At 38.8% G+C, this 17,695-nt stretch overlaps 1 protein-coding gene across 1 annotated transcript in view; it reads left to right on the forward strand.

Annotated features, from left to right (window-relative positions):
- The window catches only part of LOC310949499 (aminopeptidase N-like), a gene marked incomplete at both ends in the record, with an annotated part of 104,918 nt that overhangs the window by 57,176 nt on the left and 30,047 nt on the right, over positions 1–17,695 (forward strand). Inside the window, 6 exons of the mRNA XM_083916972.1 lie at positions 5,202–5,374; positions 8,020–8,099; positions 8,541–8,671; positions 8,860–8,915; positions 17,012–17,159; positions 17,347–17,438. Of these exons, the coding sequence (XP_083773098.1) occupies positions 5,202–5,374; positions 8,020–8,099; positions 8,541–8,671; positions 8,860–8,915; positions 17,012–17,159; positions 17,347–17,438 (680 nt within the window). The remainder of the gene's footprint in view (positions 1–5,201; positions 5,375–8,019; positions 8,100–8,540; positions 8,672–8,859; positions 8,916–17,011; positions 17,160–17,346; positions 17,439–17,695) is intronic.

Below are 17,695 nucleotides of genomic sequence, written 5' to 3' on the forward strand. Positions count from 1 at the left end.
CAGTTTATAACGAACAAAATGTGGATGTTGCTTATAGTAGCTTCCTCAACTTATTCCTCTCCTTGTACAACAAATACTGTCCTGTGGAACAACACTATATAAGAAGAAACACAAACAAAGCCCTTGGCTTACAAAAGGAATCATAAATGCTTGTAAAAAAAATATATATATCTCTCTAAATCGTTCATCAAAGTAAAAACAAAAGAGGCGGAACAAATATATAAGACTTACAGGAAAAAATTAACTGACATCATAAGAGGTAGCAAACAGTTATATTATAAACAAAAAATATATGAAAATACAAACAATATAAGGGAGACATTGAACACACTGAATAGTTTAGTTAAACAAGGATTGTCAAAGTCGTCATATCCTAATTACTTTACTGATGAAAGTGGAGACAAATGGAGACAAAGTTAACAAATTTAATACTTTTTTTGTTAATGTAGGGCCTGAGTTAGCTGCTGGAATTCCAGATTATGGAACTGAGGAATGCGTTTCAACAATTAAACAGAATCCATTGTCGCTTTTCCTATCTCCTACAAATAAGCTGGAAGTGACTAAAATTATATCAAAATGTAAAAGCAAGACATCTACAGACTGTCACGATATCAGCATGATGCTGGTTAAGAAGGTTGTGTTCAATATTGTAAAACCCCTAACTTATATCTGCAACTTTTCCTTCCAGTCTGGTTGTTTTCCACAAAAAATGAAAATTCAAAAGTAGTACCACTCCTCAAAAATGATAACAAACACAGTTACACAAACTATAGACCGATTTTTTTATATCCTCAATTTTCAAAACTTCTTGAAAAACTTTTTAACTCTTGGCTTGAAAAGTTTCTTGAGAAACACCAGACAATACATGAAGGTCAATATGGTTTCAGAGCCAACAGAACCACATCAATGGCAATATGGAAGCAATTGAAGAAATCACAAACGCATTTGATCCAAAAAAGTTTGCAGTGGGTATCTTTATAGATCTCAAAAAAGCCTTCGATATTATTAATCACTCGATTCTACTCAGTAAGATGGGGAAATATGGAATTTGTGGGGTAGCTAGGGATTGGCTGAAAAGTTACTTGACTGGAAGGATACAGTATGTTAAAATGGGGCATTACATATCTGGAGAACTTGGCATTGCTTGTGGTGTGCCCCAGGGGTCCGTGCTAAGACCTACATTATTTAATGTTATATAAATGACATTTTCAATGTATCTCGAGTATTAATTAGTATTATTCTTTTTGCCGATGACACAAATATATTTTACTGTAGCAATAATTATGATGAACTGGTGAATACTGTGAACAAGGAACTAAATATAATTAAAAAGTGGATGGACATGAACAAACTTTCCCTCAATATAGAAAAAACAAAATCAATGATTTTCGGCAGTCTAAAATGTAATTCCGACACTCAAATTATTATCGAAGGTATCAAAATTGAAAATGTGAATGAAAATAAATTCTTGGGAATTACAATTGATAATAAATTGTCCTGGAAACCCCACGTCAGATACATAAAAACTAAAATCTCCAAAAGCCTCTCGATTTTAAATAAAGTAAAACCATACCTTGATCACAATTTACTCCGTACATTATACTGTACCTTGGTACTCCCATACTTTAACTATTGTGTTGAGGTGTGGGGAAACACGTATCAGAGTACTATTAACCCATTAGTCATATTGTAGAAACGAGCAGTGCGTATCATTCATAAGGTTGGGTTTCTAGATCACACTCATGAATTGTTTATCCAGTCCAAGTTACTAAAATTGAATGATCTTGTAATATATAATTCAACTATAATCCTATATAAAGCTTTTAACAAATTATTACCAATTCATCTACAACACTTGTTTTCAATTTGGGAAAGAGCCCATAATCTAAGAGGACATGGAGACTTCACACTACCTAAAATTTGAACTACTCGTAAAAGCTTTTGTGTATCTGTACGAGTTGTGAAACTATGGAAGAGTCTGGACGCACACCCCAAGCAATGCCAAAAATATTCACAGATTCAAACTTGTATACAAACATCTGGTTATGTATTTGTCATTTCCTTACCATTGCTGGTATTGTCTCTTATCATTGCTTGTATTGTCTCTTACCATTGCTGGTATTGTCTCTTACTATTGCTGGTATTGTCTCTTGCCATTATTGGTATTCGTCTCTTACCATTGTTGGTACTGTTTATTCATTACCATTGTAACTCTAATGTGTTACCTTTGGTAACTCCAATATGTGAATACTCAAACTGTTACTTTCTATGTTTAATATAGTGCACAACTTTGTATGAAATTAGTCGAAAGTTGTTGATAGCCCTGTGTCACAGTGAAGCTGATTTTTTGTTTAATATGTATTATGGGGGTAGGATTAAATAAGTTTTCTTCTTCCTACTACCTTTCAGACAACTATTTTGGTTTATTTTTATTTTTTTTCCTCCTATGAATGTTAGCAATATTTTATTTATTTTTTGTTGGAAACTATGATGGACAAGAGGTGACTTGTGCCCAATGTTTAATGTGTGCCTGAAATTAATAAATAAACAAACAAACAAACAAACAAAACTTGAGTTAAAAGTCCAAATCTCTATACAGGGTAAAATTAAAAATAAAATGTCTCTGGGTGGTAAAAATCCATGCAGGGTCCAGCCTTGGTAAGGGCAATCCTTAATCCTGAATGCAGCAGATGGGGTCTCGAGTCCCTCACTGTCTCGGGGCGTCTTACACTGGCGCACTAAATAAACATGCAAAAATTAATTGGCAAACAAAAAGCAGAAAGAAACAAAAAGGCTGTCCCTTTTTTAGTGTATAGTTGCTATCAATCCTTTTGTTGTGTTTGGGATCACGGTGTGGATCCACAATCACACTGGCTCCTCACATCAAACAGTTCAAAGGTATAAAATGTAAGTGAGACTTAACTGAAGGATGGCTGACGCACACATTAACCCCTCTGCGCAGTGGTGTAGCTCAATTATCCGGGGCCCCCCTGCAGAGTCCAATCATGAGGTTCCTTGTACAAACCAACATAGGCCGACCACTCACTTTACGGATTTAACTGCAGGCTGGCCAGCATTAAGACTTTGTGCCTACATTATATTCATGTTTACTATGAATGATAAGAAAACATAGGAACTTAACACATAACAGTGCCTGACAGTTTAAAAATGTTTACATGTTTGAAAGTATAGCGATATCTATATAAACAACAAAAGAAATCATATCTTAAAAAAAGGGTTTTGTATATGAAAATATTTCCATATTTACTCTAAACAGGCTAGCGTCAGCTCTGTTATTTGGCTGGTTATAGTCTTGTTTTCCTGGAAACAGCCACTTCAGGGGCTGGGGGCGGGGTTATCATGACCAACAAGAGCAACTGAAATTTTGTGAGCATAGACAAATTACCGCATGGGCAAAGTGGGCACGTGCCCAGGGCCCCAGAGTCAATATGGGCCCTGGCCATGCAGAGGTTTGTTTTTTTGGGGTTTTTTTTCGGTACAATTAAAAAAATATATATATTGGAATGAATGTTGTTTTGAAAATGTACTATGATAATAAAATAATTTGAAAGTTTTAGAAATTATAAAATGAAATCAGTAATATGTGATGCTTGGGGCATTTCAAGGTTCCGAGGTTCGGTTTAGTTTGCAGCTCTTTAGACCGGCACTGCCTCTGTGTCCGTGTCTGCTGCTGCTGCTGTGGTGGTTACTTCCCCTGCTTTTGTCATTTTGTGCAGACTTCCGCAGCCGCTTTCCCCGGGCTCTCCTGCTGCTGGTGCTCCTTGAATAAGATGCGGGCATTTATCCCAGCCAGGTCGAGGAGGATGCTATAAAACACCGCCACTGGCCGGCCGTCTTCCGTACCGCCTTTGAAAGAGTAGCCTACGCCTTCGCATCCGGGACGTCCTTGCCGTACTTGGTGTTGTTATAGCACAACACAGTTTCTGGTGTTGCCTTCGCCCCACTAAAAGTGCCCACACCATCGCACAAGGTTCTCAGGATGCAGACAGTCTTCCTCGGCTTTCCCTGCTACACAGAGTCGTATTATTTCAGCACCGAACTGTTCCGCTCGCTGTTTTACGGAGGGGAACTCCCGTTATTGTTGCCCATGGTGCCAACCAGGCGATATAATACAGCTATATAATAATTGACTTACAAGTAAATTCGCAAAGAGGCACAGCTGGAGACCGCTAAAAAAATTGAGAGGCAAGACAGACAATGAAAGCAGCAAACCGCATGATGTAACAATGAAACCGAAGTGGAGTGATGTGCGGTCAGTTTGACCGCTTATGGCCGAAATGTGTAAAACATCTCATATTTTCTTTTCCTTTTGTGTAATTTATATAAAAACGATTCTCAATTAAAATAGAGACACTTTTAGAAAAATGGTTAAAAGCCTTTATTGTTTGCATTTTGTTATTTACATCACAGACTGATAACTTAATTGTGATAATATTCAAAGTTATTATTATTGTTTCACAAAAACAAACACACAGCAAGTATAACGGTACTGTGCTCTTTTCTTCGTGCTTGAGCAATATTGTTCTTGTGGCAACAACACAACCACTCCGTTGACAGCGGAGTGGAGATTCAGCAGCTGGATTTTGCATGCATAGTCAGTATTATTAGTGGGTGTCTGTGGTTTATTACGTTTGCTGACATTATTACATTGGCTGGCGTCACAGCGCCTTTGCCTGCATGCGCACTGTTTGCATGTGTTGGCAGGGGGCCTTGGTGAGTTTGTGTCCAGGGCCTGTAGTCATGATAATCCGTCTATGGTAGTGAGTGCTTCTCTAAACAGATTATTCTAACCTCTTAATATTAACGTTAACAACTACACATTCCCACTTTCCATCAATGGGGAGGAGATGGAAAGAGTTCCTCAGAGTCCACATAACCAAAGACCTAATATGGACACGGAACACCTATAACAAAAAATAGGAGTGGTTAGAAAACTTAAAAATCAAAAATGTTCACACCAATGAGAATTTGTACCTGAAGATTTTGCTTGTGTTACTTCAGAAAAATTGATACTAGTCATCCTAGCATGTACTGACATAGTTGTTGTATTTGACATATTCAGTATAGTATAGTATATCATTGTATGTGTAGTATGCAATACAATGAATAACATGACACATTGAAGGGATGAAAATGTTTGACTTTTGGATAAATATTATTTTGTCTACCTTTGTCAACAGGCGTTGAAAGCCCATAATGTTTCCCTACCTCGTCCAGTTTGTGAAATCATGAACCGCTGGGTGCTCCAGATGGGCTTCCCTGTGGTTACCATAGATACTACCACAGGAAAAGTATCCCAGAAGCACTTTCTGTTGGATCCAGAGACCAACCTGAAAGTTGAATCACCTTACAGGTTTGCAACACTACAACATTTCACTGCAAAACATCTGTGGGGATTCTATTCTCTTTAAAATGATTGACGGAAAAGTCACTCCACCACCTACATTAACAATTCCATGTTATTTCCATGGCCAAGGAAAGTTCAAGTCAGTATTTGTGAGCTACTCTTTCTCAAAGCTAGAAACCAGAGTCTCAAACTCTATAAATCTATAAAACTGTTGTTTTATACCCAAATGTAGTGTTCTCAGTTCTGAAACAGAAATTGTAACCATCAGTGTTGTGCTAGTTTAGATATTAAAAAATGTTCACAACAGCAATGTCACTATAAAACTTAATCATGTCTCACTGGAAACAAATCTAAAATGTGATCAAATAAATCATATTCCTGACAGCACAATACTGATTAAAGTTTAGAAAGAACAAAGAACACAAACGTCAGTCAGTATTGATTATTTCCAGAGTAACACACTGTGCTTGTGTAAAACATAATTGTGGTGAATGAAAGAGAAGCCTTAAATATTGCTTTTCTACATGTTTATGCTTGTTGACAGGTGTCTTAAAAAAGTATTGGCTTTTAATTGCACTTGCAGTAGCTAATGAGTGTGGCTGGAGGAGCTCAGCCAGAGAGGAGAAGATGCTTCAGTGTACTGTCAGAGTTTATCAATAAGGTCTTTAATTATTTAGCCTCAGGGCCTGTTTATTACCCAATTTCAGTAAACATTCCTATGGGACTACAGAAATGTGCATGAAACATATTAGGCTGATGGATCCTCTGTAATCCAAAGTTAGCACACTATATACACACATGATTGAACACATGAATGCATGATTGAACCTATTGCCAATGCAAACCTTTCGTTTAGCCCCTTAATTAAAAAAATAAATGAAAAAATTAAATACACAATACTTGTGGATGGTTTTTCTCATTAAAACCTTTCACAGGCCAACACGTACAGTATATTAACGCTATATGTATTCACCAAAAATAGAAGTCCCACTCCAGTCACTTGGGAAAGAAATTTAAATCTAGTCTGCTATGAATATTTTGTTTAACAGATAGAGCTGGAAGCACATCCACTGTTTCTCCCTCATTGAGGATTTCTGCATTTCGCCTCGCCTCGCCCACCGCTGCTCGCAAAGCAGCGAGCCGCACTGGTGGATGGGTGAACAAGAGCCCAAGTTGCCTGCCCATGGAGCTAACGATAGGGATCTGCAACTAAGTAATAGTTTTGGCATCTTGTACCCGGCATCAGTCAGACCCAGAATCAGATGATGAATATGGTGTGTTCTAAAATTGGAGATAGATGGGCTGCAATTATTTAAATTGAGGTGTAATTTATGTGCACAAATTATTTGTGTTTGGTTTATTAGGGCCTTTAGTGTCCTGATTATTGCCAAAAGTAACAGAGTTACTGTATTACCAACACTGGTCTCATTAACTGACCATTAACAACATTTTTGTAACTTACCTGAATATAAACAAAATATACAATGAATACAACATTTTTCTTTATTTCTTTCTTTCAGATGTTTAGTTGCAATATTTAATTTCCCAAATATGGTAAATTCATTGAAATTTCAATGTAGGATATTAATTCATGTTTTATTTTTTCAAAAAGCTGCTTGAGGACATTTACACCAATATTTATCCATGCTTGGTCTTTTCCTTTTCTGATTTCTTATTTTGAAAAGAAGGCAATGAAAGCAGAATCGTGCTTCAGCACCACAACAGGCAATAAGCCATGTTTTTTTTTACAAACCACTTGATACAAAATGATTAAGTGTATCCTTTACCTCTTTCACTAGTTTTCCGCTCAATAGTAACATTGCGCCGATCCGCCTAAAGTTGTTGGACAACAAATTTATTTGATAGTGATCTTCGATTTGACAATCCCGGACCAGTGTTGGTCCCATGGGGCGGCCATGGCTCAGATATAGAATGTGGGTCGAAACCAGACCAGAGGAGCTGGGGATTGAACCATTTTAGCTAACTGACCCAGCATGCCAGGAACCAAACCCAGCAAGATAATACCATCCGTCCTGTATTCAACTGGCCTTCATCTGTTTTGGACTGGCCTGCTGGATGTACAGTGCGGGTATAAAGCCTGGCATCTGGTGTGTGAGCTTTCGTTCCTCCCCTTCTGCTGCCTCCACATAAGGCTCAGTGCCACCTAAGAATATTGTGATTGGTTAAAAGACATACAGAAAACCCAGATCACCTCCCCTCCCCACTAACCATTAGTGCAAGTCTAAATCATTATATGTATAAATGCATGCATTAATGTACAGCTGAATCGTTATTTAATCACTTACTTACACTTTCTAAATGTTCTTGATGATTGACATCTCCTAAATAGGTGGTTTGTAAATTATAGTGTGTTTAATTTAGAAATGGTGAATCCATCATTTGTTAAATATGACAATATGATCATTAAACACAATAAAGATGAGCTTATTTATCAACAAAAAAATATGTCTGTTTTTATGAATAATGTATAATAACTATAACTATAACTAATAAAGCTTCATAGCATGCAGTTATTATAAAGTGTCGTGGTCATTTCAAGTTATGACAGTGTCATGTCAGTCTTATACATACCCCTTTGAATATCTTCAGCCTCAGTCATAAATTAAGTTTGAATGTATTGCCTCCTTTAGCTATGAGTGGCTGATTCCTGTTCGGTGGATGAAGTGTGGTGAGGTCCAGGGAGATATCTGGTGGCTGATGGAAAAAGAAGGTGTGTAATAATATTAAAGTAATACATAATGCTTAGGAAACTTGTACATACTTGCCAGTTGATTCTAAAAAGAATTTGCAAAATACAACACATTATTTACCATTTTTTTTTTCTATTAATGCATTGAAATTACTCTTTTGTTGAAGTTTAATTCCGGCGCAAAATAGTTCCATGGTCTTTTTCAGCACTAACATATATCAAATAAGCCATCGAGACAGCTTTTTTCGTGTATAAACTATAAACAGAGAAATCCAGTAGAGATGCTATCAGCCAGACGTGGCTAAGCTGTTCACCATACTGCCCAGAGCTAATCAGTGTTAGCCACGAAAAAAACGGTCTCGATGGCTTATTTGATGTATGTAAGTGCCGGAAAAGACCATGGGAGGAGTTTGCCCCGGCGGCTATTTAATGTTACTTTAAAACATGAATTCTTTTTCTCAGCGCTAAACTTGGAGATGAGCAGAGGTGGTTTGTGGGTTCTGGCCAACATCAATGTTACTGGATATTACCGGGTTAACTATGACCTTGGAAACTGGGAAAGCCTCTTCAAGCAACTTAATTCAGACCACCAGGTACACAGTCAGGTTGGCTCTGAGATATTTCAGAATTGAACCTACTATTTGATAGATGGGGGACTCTGACTGTTTATGCTTTCTCTGTTATTATTCTATCCTCAATTACTTTTCTTTGAGTATTTGCAGAACGTATAACAATTGTTTGTATTTCATATCCTGTTTCACACATAAAATCTGTTGTGCAGGTTATACCAGTTATAAACAGAGCCCAGCTTGTGGATGATGCCTTCAATTTGGCCAGGTATGTCAGTTTAGCTGCTTGGAGTTTTTGCTGCAGTTTATCATCCCATTTCTATGTTTGGTGTCATTATTGTCTATAAATCTAGGATTTAGTGTTTTCTTTAGTGATTTATTTAATGATCAAAGAGGCTGCATTTGATAAGAACATTTTTATGTGCACAGTAGTGTCACTGCAATCCAATAACTATTGTGGGACATTTAAGCAGCAAAATTAAAGACTGTAGTTAGAAACTTGAAAAAGCAAACAGAACTAAACATTAAGCTTCTGAATTTCTGTATTACCTGACCCAGGGACATATTGTCCTAGATACACACCTGCCATGGCCCCCTACCAACACGCACTGCACATGCCCTCCTCAAGCACGCAGAATTTGGTCACACAATAACAGAAGGCAATCAACCACCACACAGATTCAGATCACAGCAAAGGCCTAGTTCAGTTTAGTTCACGGCATGTGAAATTATGGAATTTTAAGTTTGTTTTCTTCTATACAACTTTCAAAACACCCACCTTCCGTGTAGAGGAAAGAGGAAATGTGTTCCCTTTTATCAGTGACTTCACTAGTGTTTGTACAACCAGCACATGCCTGATAAAGCTAAAGCGTCCCTCTCAAAGTCTCCAAAACGATCTCTTCGTGCTAACACAAAATCACACAGAGACCTAAGTAGCTGCACCACTGTCAAGAGTTCTATGCCTGCTTTTTGAGGCTAAAAACTTGTTCCCTCCTATATGCAGGTAAAGTAAATACTGTAAACAATACAGTTAACCTGTAATACTGTCCCACCTCTGGACTGCTGTCTTCTATGCTGTTTACACTGTTCCATTTATGGGCTGCACAAGGCACATAGTGGATTAATGGGTTTCTTTGCTTCAAGTGCACCATCATTTAATTGTACGTACCCAGCATATTGGCGGCATTATCGTATGATTGGCCTCTACAATTAGATAAGTCCAGCCCAAGACTATTTACCATGGCAACCACACAATCTGCCAAACTTTGTCCTGTATGGATGTGCATTTGCTTAAAGGCCAGACAATGTTCCACTGATTCACCTAGCTTGCAAACAAATCTAAAGATAAATGTTAACTGATCAACATGAGAGAGGTTGTGAATTAAATCAACAATAACAGAGAAATATTTCACAGTACGAATCTCTTCTGCAATTACTTGCCTGTTTCTTTCTCCCATTTAGTCAATTAATTGCTTGCATCTTGGTGAGGATAAGTAAGACACAATCCCTTTTTAACCATATGTCTTGATGTGCTCTGCCAGAATAGGGTCAAATTTGGAAATTAACTCTATAATCCCTAGGTGCTCGTCATTCCCTCTAAATGCTAGTCCTCTTTCTCCTAAAAAAATATGTCAGAGAACTTCCCTCCAATACTGCCTTGCATCCAAAGTTTGCTTTATTATGGCTGAGTCTATTGCCCTGGTGCTGCTTATTCTCTCCATCAGTATTAGCACGTTGGACATATGGTCTGGGCTCCTCTTGTATTCAGAGATGTGGTGTGGATGATTCCAGTCACAAAAACTGTCATCAAATGTATAAATGTATTTATTTTTATTTTTTCTTTGAAAGTTTTCCAAGCATTTATTACATTCATTACAAATCATTTGCATGCAAAGGAAAAAAACATTTCCAGTTGATGATGAATACAGCATCCATACAATATGTCATTTTTCAACAACCGAACCTGACCACCTACCCCACATTCTCTTGCCGGGATATTTTGCTTATCTGTTGTGAAATGATGAAGCCCCTCTTTCAATGAGAATAGTTTTAATCCTGAATGATATTTATAAGCCCATTGTAAAGATCGCTGGGGCTCTCTTTGTAATGCCCCTTAGAATAGTACACAGTTGAGAAAGGTTTAGGTTTGTTTTGATCAACAAATCAGAGCTTCAGCTTATTTTCTGCCACACTGATTTCTATTCAGTTCCATTTCAATTTGGTGGATCAGGGTGGAGTATGACTCTCTGACCTTCTCTCTTATCCATTAATTTTATATTCTCTGCAGATGGTCACAAGTTCAGAAAAGTTTCCCAGTGGGCCAACCCTGATATTATATAGCTTTTGTACTATTTGTTTGTGTGTATTTGTTCAATAGGTCATTGTAGCTTTAACTTGCCTGGTGCAATCTGTATAGGAGCAGGTAGCAGCCTAGCACATTAGTAATTTTGTTTGTTGATCAAGCCCCCCCACAGCGACTTCCTGGTTGATTGCAAACAGTGCCAAGTGGCCACTAGGGGCAGGTTTCATTTTCGAGCAATTAGAGCATTGACCCCCATGTTAAATAGGCCGTTTTCACAGCATAATTTAAGGCCTGGTATAAAAAAGTATTCTAGTTTGTATGCTTAGGTCATATCATTAGACAACACTAAGGGGTTTTTTTTTTTTTTGTACCAGGCTAGAGTTTTTCGTTTCTACCGTACTCTACGGGGGAATTGTTGGGTCTATGTAAATCATAAATAAGTCATAGAGTGTGGTCTATACCTACTCTGTAAAGTGTCCTGAGATAACTTTTGTTATGATTTGGCACAATAAATAAAATTTAATTTAATTTAATTTAATTGAAAGTTTATGAATGATTAGGGGATTGAGTGACAGCTGGCTGCTGGCCCTCACTTCTCCTCAGAGGTATACGTCAGCCAGATGGACATATTTCCCTCCCCCCAACGTCACATACGTGCCATTTTTTGGTAAGAGGAAGTGAGGTGCAGTCAAAATCTGACAAGATGGCGACTCCAGTATGTGAGGACAATTAGATCAAGACGAGAGAACGGACCTCGATAGAGAGGCTACGTCCATTTTTTATACAGTCTATGAAATTGTCCAGCACAGCTGCATCTTTACTGGTTCTTTCCTCTACAACCTGCATTTGGTCTTTCTTTTACTTCTTTCTTTAGCACTTTCTAATAAGTGGACCAGGACTCATGTGCCAGCTCATCTTCTTCATTTCCAATAGCTGCATCATTTGCTGCTGATTAAAGTGTGTCTTTCCATCTGTTTCCAATTGTGATTTTAGTGTGCAAATCCAGTACACCTTTTACCTTGACGGCACCAGGGTCTCATTTGCGGTTGCTACCTATCCATTGCTTGAGCCCACTTCTCACACCAAATTTGTTTAATTATTTTACATTTTTTTCTTTCCAAGTACTTATTTTGACCTAAACCATAATCCTTCCCTAAACCTTTTTAATAGTGCCGTCACATCACAAAACAGAATTATTTTCAACAGTGATTCGTAACGATCTTGGGAGGCATGGACAAAAGATATTGTCCTGCCTGTGTTCATGACAACTTTATGTTTTCATGACTTTAATCGCACTCGTGCAAGACAACAACAAAGACTGATACTGCACTTCCTGACTCAGAACACACAAAACATTTGCGCGTGAGCAGTGGAAAAAGTAGCACATAACAAACTCCCCCTTTTCTCTTTCTCTTGTTGTTTAGTCCATTTAGCTTTTAAGCTTCCATACACCTTCGCTGAGAGCCCTCAGCAGAATGAGTGCAGACGTCCCCTTCTTCGTCAAGCAGTCAGCGAGTTGCTCCTTAGTTGCTGACCACATGATCTGCTGAATAGTCCCAGAGCTGATAAGTTCCCTGATACCACTGATCTCGAGTCTGAGTCTTTTCTCTGGATTGGTGGATTTGATAGCATCAAAAAAAGAGTGGTTGTCTGTTACACACATAATAGGCAAAGTGTTGCATGTACAGTCACCTGTGGTGAGCTCTGAATAGAGTGTAGCTAAGAAGACTGCACTGTTGATGCCATCTCCTAGTGCCAAAGTCTCTCCAGAAAAAGTGTTTCGAACAACTCTTCTGATCCTCTTTGATTGCCAGCATATCGGTGAGAATCTTCCAGCCTCTCCCATGAGCATGATTATATGCCCTCCTTGAGTGCCTCCATCTGGTAGTTTTCCCATGGATGAATCATTGAACACCACCAGCTTTAAGGAGCTGTCTTTTCCCAAGTACTGAAACCTCAAAGTCACATCCTCTGATTTCAGTTTTCTGATCAGTTTATTTGCACAATGCAAAGTCTGAACAGTGGCATGCTTTGTAATGGACGCTAGGATAGATATGTCACGCAGTATGTCGGGACTGCTTTGCCTCGCCACCCAACATATCTGGCCAATCTTTGACTTAAGCATATCATGTTCAGTGTCTGTTAGGGGGGGCTCTCGCTGTGTGGCTCTGGTGGGGTCCACAGGAATGTACATCCATTGTTGCACCTGTACTTCATCCTCTACAGAGAGAACCTCCATTCCAATGTAGTTGAAGCTGTTGTGTTCTTCACGTCCAATTTGAAAAGCAGCCTTCAGGTAAGGGATGACTGTCATGGAGAACATTTTTGAACCCCCCCAGATAAAATCGTCCACATGACAAGCAAGGACTCCCATCACATTGCAAGAGTCATCCAACCAGTAGAATACTGACTGCTGCATAATGTCCATAAAGTATTTGAGTGTGCTGATGTATGAGGGGGCTCATTTCTATCCTCAGCATCTTCATCATTTGAGCTTGCCTCTTCCTCACTTTCATTTACAATGTCATTTTCATTCAGTCCTGTTTCTGGTAATGTGGCATTTTCAGTTCTCATCAGCTGATTATCTCTTTCTCTCAACACAGAGCCATCAACCTTTCAAAGTCTGGATTGATGTACACAAACATAAGTGCCCCTGTATATTTTATATTTGCGAACAAATATCACTACACCATCTTGGCCTATGACCACACCTGGAGCTTTCCACTCCCAATCCACCCGTTTGTAGTAAACCTTATCCCCCGTTTCATATCGGTCATCAGTGGGTCACAGTTGTTTACGAAGGGCTCTTCAGATCTGCTCAGAGAATTCTGCTTCAGTGAATGCTCTGCTTGTTGCTCGTAATGCTGAAATGTGCTGGGCTATCCAAGTAGACACGCTAGTCCCTTCTAGAGCGGGCGGCTCATCAGTGAGAACTGACGGTAGATTTGGGTTCTGCCCGAACACTAGCTGGTAGGGACTGTATCCATTTCAGTGAGAGTTTGATTGTGCCTTTCCAAGAGACCATTGCTCCATGGACTATAAGCTGCAGTCGTTTTTACTTCAATGTTAAAGTTTTCAGCCCTCATTTCTTCGTTATTAAATTCACCCCCATTGTCAGTGAACAGTCCACAGTGCGTGGAGGGCCATGAACACTTATCCAGCAGTGAATAAAGTGCTTCACTATTTCTGTGGGTTTCTTGGTGGTAATAATGCTCCCTGCACTGAATCTTGTGAAGTTATCAATGGCATGCAGATACCACACCCCTGGCTCTAGCTCATGATATTCCATAGCTACAGTTTCATTGTAGGTTGAGGCCATGGGTTAACCTACTGCTGGCTTCTGCTTTGGTTTACTGTATCTGATGCATGTTTCACAGTTCTTTACAATATCCTTCAGGATTATGATGCACTCCTCATCAGTATTATCTGACCAGGTCGGTAGTTTTTGCAATCTGTCGACTGAGGCATGTCCAAACTGCTCGTGCAGTTTCAATAGCACTTTTTGTTTTTCTTGTTTTGTCATGTTTTCCATTACAATGAGGATGTCGTTTTCATTTTGGATGTCACTTCCAACTGGGGTATTCTTATCCCTCAAGTTCACACAATAATGTCCTGATGATGTCAGTTCAAGTTTCACTGGTTGCTTGAACATTACGGCTTTGTCATTCTCAATGTCCAAAATAGCACCAAAATAGCACCTGCTCTTCTCAGTGAAGTTTTGCTTAGAAGCAAAAGGATATTGGCTGAAACAACTTCTGTTTCAATTTGACATTTAGTTTGTGCTATCACAGCTGGGATTTTCACTTTCTTTGTGGAATGGAAAATTCTTCCATCACCAAACTTGAATGGTCTTGCAATTTTCATGTCCTTCATTTTCAGTAACTCATCCTGTGTTAGTTGACCATCATAGCCATTTTTCGCCACACACTGTTCTGGTGCAGACTGTATCAATCATAGCAGATCCAAGAGACTCCACCATGGAAATCTCTGTGTCAGACAATGTTTCCTTAAACAATAAAGTTATGTTGCATTCTTCAATTTCTGTTTGATATATATATATATATATATATATATATATATATATATATATATATATATATATATATATATATATATACATATATGAGGTCTGTCCTGTCTTTGGGTTTTTGTCCTGTGTATTTCCTGTTTTATTTTGAAGAATAATTCTCCTCTCGTTCCAGGTCACTTGCCCTTCCTCTTGTGTCACCGTTCTGACGTCATCCCCTGATCCTTGATTGTTTCCACCTGTGGTCCCCCTCACTTCATGTGTATATAGTAGGGTTGGGCATCTCTGGCATGAGGCCGATACGATACGCATCTCGATACACTGTCCCAAATCTGATGCATTTGAGATACATATGGAGCACCTACCGATGCAATACGATACGATTCACAACTTAATCACGATGCACTGCGAATCAACAAATTCTGATTCAACAAAGTACGATTCGATGTGACACGATACAATGCGACGCGATACAATGCGACACGATTCACAACTCAATCATCATGCACTGCACAATTCAATGAGTTTGATTATTTATTAATCAAATAAAAGATCTCTCACAAACAAGTTCTGTATAAACATTACAACATGTTCATTATTAACAAAAACAATTAAATGCAAGATGAAGCTCAGCTTAGATGTGCTTGGCACTCTTTATGCTGCAGGTCAGCAAACTCACCAGTGAGTAAAGTAAGTAAAGAAAAAAGAAAGAAAATAAATTACCCTCTCATAACGAGGTCTTCCATAGCTTCTTACAAAAGGAAACATGTACAAATATATAGCCTATAGCCTTCTTTACAAATAAAGAAAAAATATAAAAAATATAGCCTTCTTTATATAAAAATATAAAAAATATAGCCTTCTTTACAAATAAAGAAGGCTATAGCGCCATTTATCGTCTTTGCACGAGCGGAGCTGTTAGCCAGCGGAGCATGGAAAAAGTTTTCAATGTGTCGCTGACCGCTCTTGGACGTAGTCGCCACATCTGACTCTACGGCGGGGGATGCCGGGTTACTGGCGGAGGCCACGGTCACACCATGCCGTCGCTTCAGGTGACTAATGAGGTTTGTGGTGCTCACTGTGTACCGTACAGCAGCACGGCACATTTTGCAAATTGCGTCTGACTTGACAAGTTCTCCTTTTTCTTTGTAAAATCCGTAGTATTGCCAAACTTTGGATTTATGGTTGACAGGTGAGTAGATTTTCTCCGCCTCCGCCATGTTTGTTTTGAACAGCATGCGCACGTCCATCAAAACGTCCCAGGCGCATAGTATAGTATACATCCGCGGTGCACGTTAACGTAACATAGATCCTGTTTAGTCAGAGTAAAAATGTCCAAAAATAACATCTTATTTGGTTTGTTACATGTACAAAGAAAATGCAGAAACCACTCAATGATTAAAATATCGAATTTTACCGATGCAAACTTTTAATAATCGATGCATCTCGATTTTTTTTCCAAAATTGCATCTATTCACAGCTGTTCTACCAATGCACTCGCATCTCCCCTGCACGTGTCCGTGTATCGATGCGTATCGGTTAATCTTCCCATCCCTAGTATATAGTCCGTGTCTTCCCTTGTCTCGTTGCCAGAATATTTCGTCCGTTATGCTGAATGTTTCCAGCCTGTTTCCACAGCCTTGTTCATGTCTTGAGTTCCAAGTATCCTCGTTCAGGTTTTTGTATTCCCTGTTTTCCTTGTAAGATTAAGTTAGATTTTTTTGAATGCCCTTTTGTTCGCCCTGTTTTCCTCCTGGTCGGAGCGACTTTGCTTTTGTATTTAATTTGTTATCTTTGATCATTGTTTTTTCCTCCTGTTCGGAGCGACTTTTGGTTCTGTGTTTTATTGGCTCAGAGCCTTCCGATTTGGAGTCCTCATTCCTGCCCGGGTCTGACATATATATGGTTGGTTCACCCAAACTACAAAAAGAAATTCAAACGAAAACAAAAAATGGTTGTATTGGAATGAGATAGAAATCTCTGAGACAGATATACCTATTTGATATGCTAAAATGTGTATCTCTTCTGTATGTAGGGCTCAGATGGTCTCTACTACTCTTGCTCTAAACACAACTCTCTATCTGTCTGAGGAGAGAGAATACATGCCCTGGCAGTCTGCTCTGGATAATATGGGCTATTACTACCTCATGCTGGACCGCACTGAAGTCTATCAGCCAATGCAGGTACACTACATTATCTGTTTATGACAAAGATTTTCAAAGTTTTGCTATTGTAGGATTTGAGTACTTCAAAACAATGCACCTCTTGGTTCCTTCAAAAAGCTAATTTACACTGAAGGGCCATTAGGAGGCAAATACAGTTCTACAGATAAATCAGAATCCTTTACTCACCTATCTTTAATACTTCTAGGACTACATAAAGAAGTTGGTCACTCCCCTCTTCCTATACTTCAAAAGCATAACATCCAACTGGACCCGTGTTCCTGACAGACACACTGACCAGTGAGTATACTCACCTAGATACAAAGAACAAATATATATGTTCTTGTGATCAAATCTATCTATCTATCTCTCTCAGCTTTGTGTCTTAAACACTGTTACCGTGCATTCACACCAAAAGCGATCATCGCTTCATCGCATCTATCGCAGGTAGCAGCCAAGGCGGCTTGCTAACTGAAGCTAACCCCCAGCTCAGCCTACTCTGCTGTTGTGCTAAATAGAAGTTATGCTAGTGCTAACAGGGGTCTGAATGCTTCTAA

Source organism: Echiichthys vipera (genome assembly GCF_963691815.1).
Source record: "Echiichthys vipera genome assembly, chromosome: 7".
Lineage (NCBI taxonomy): Eukaryota > Metazoa > Chordata > Actinopteri > Perciformes > Trachinidae > Echiichthys > Echiichthys vipera.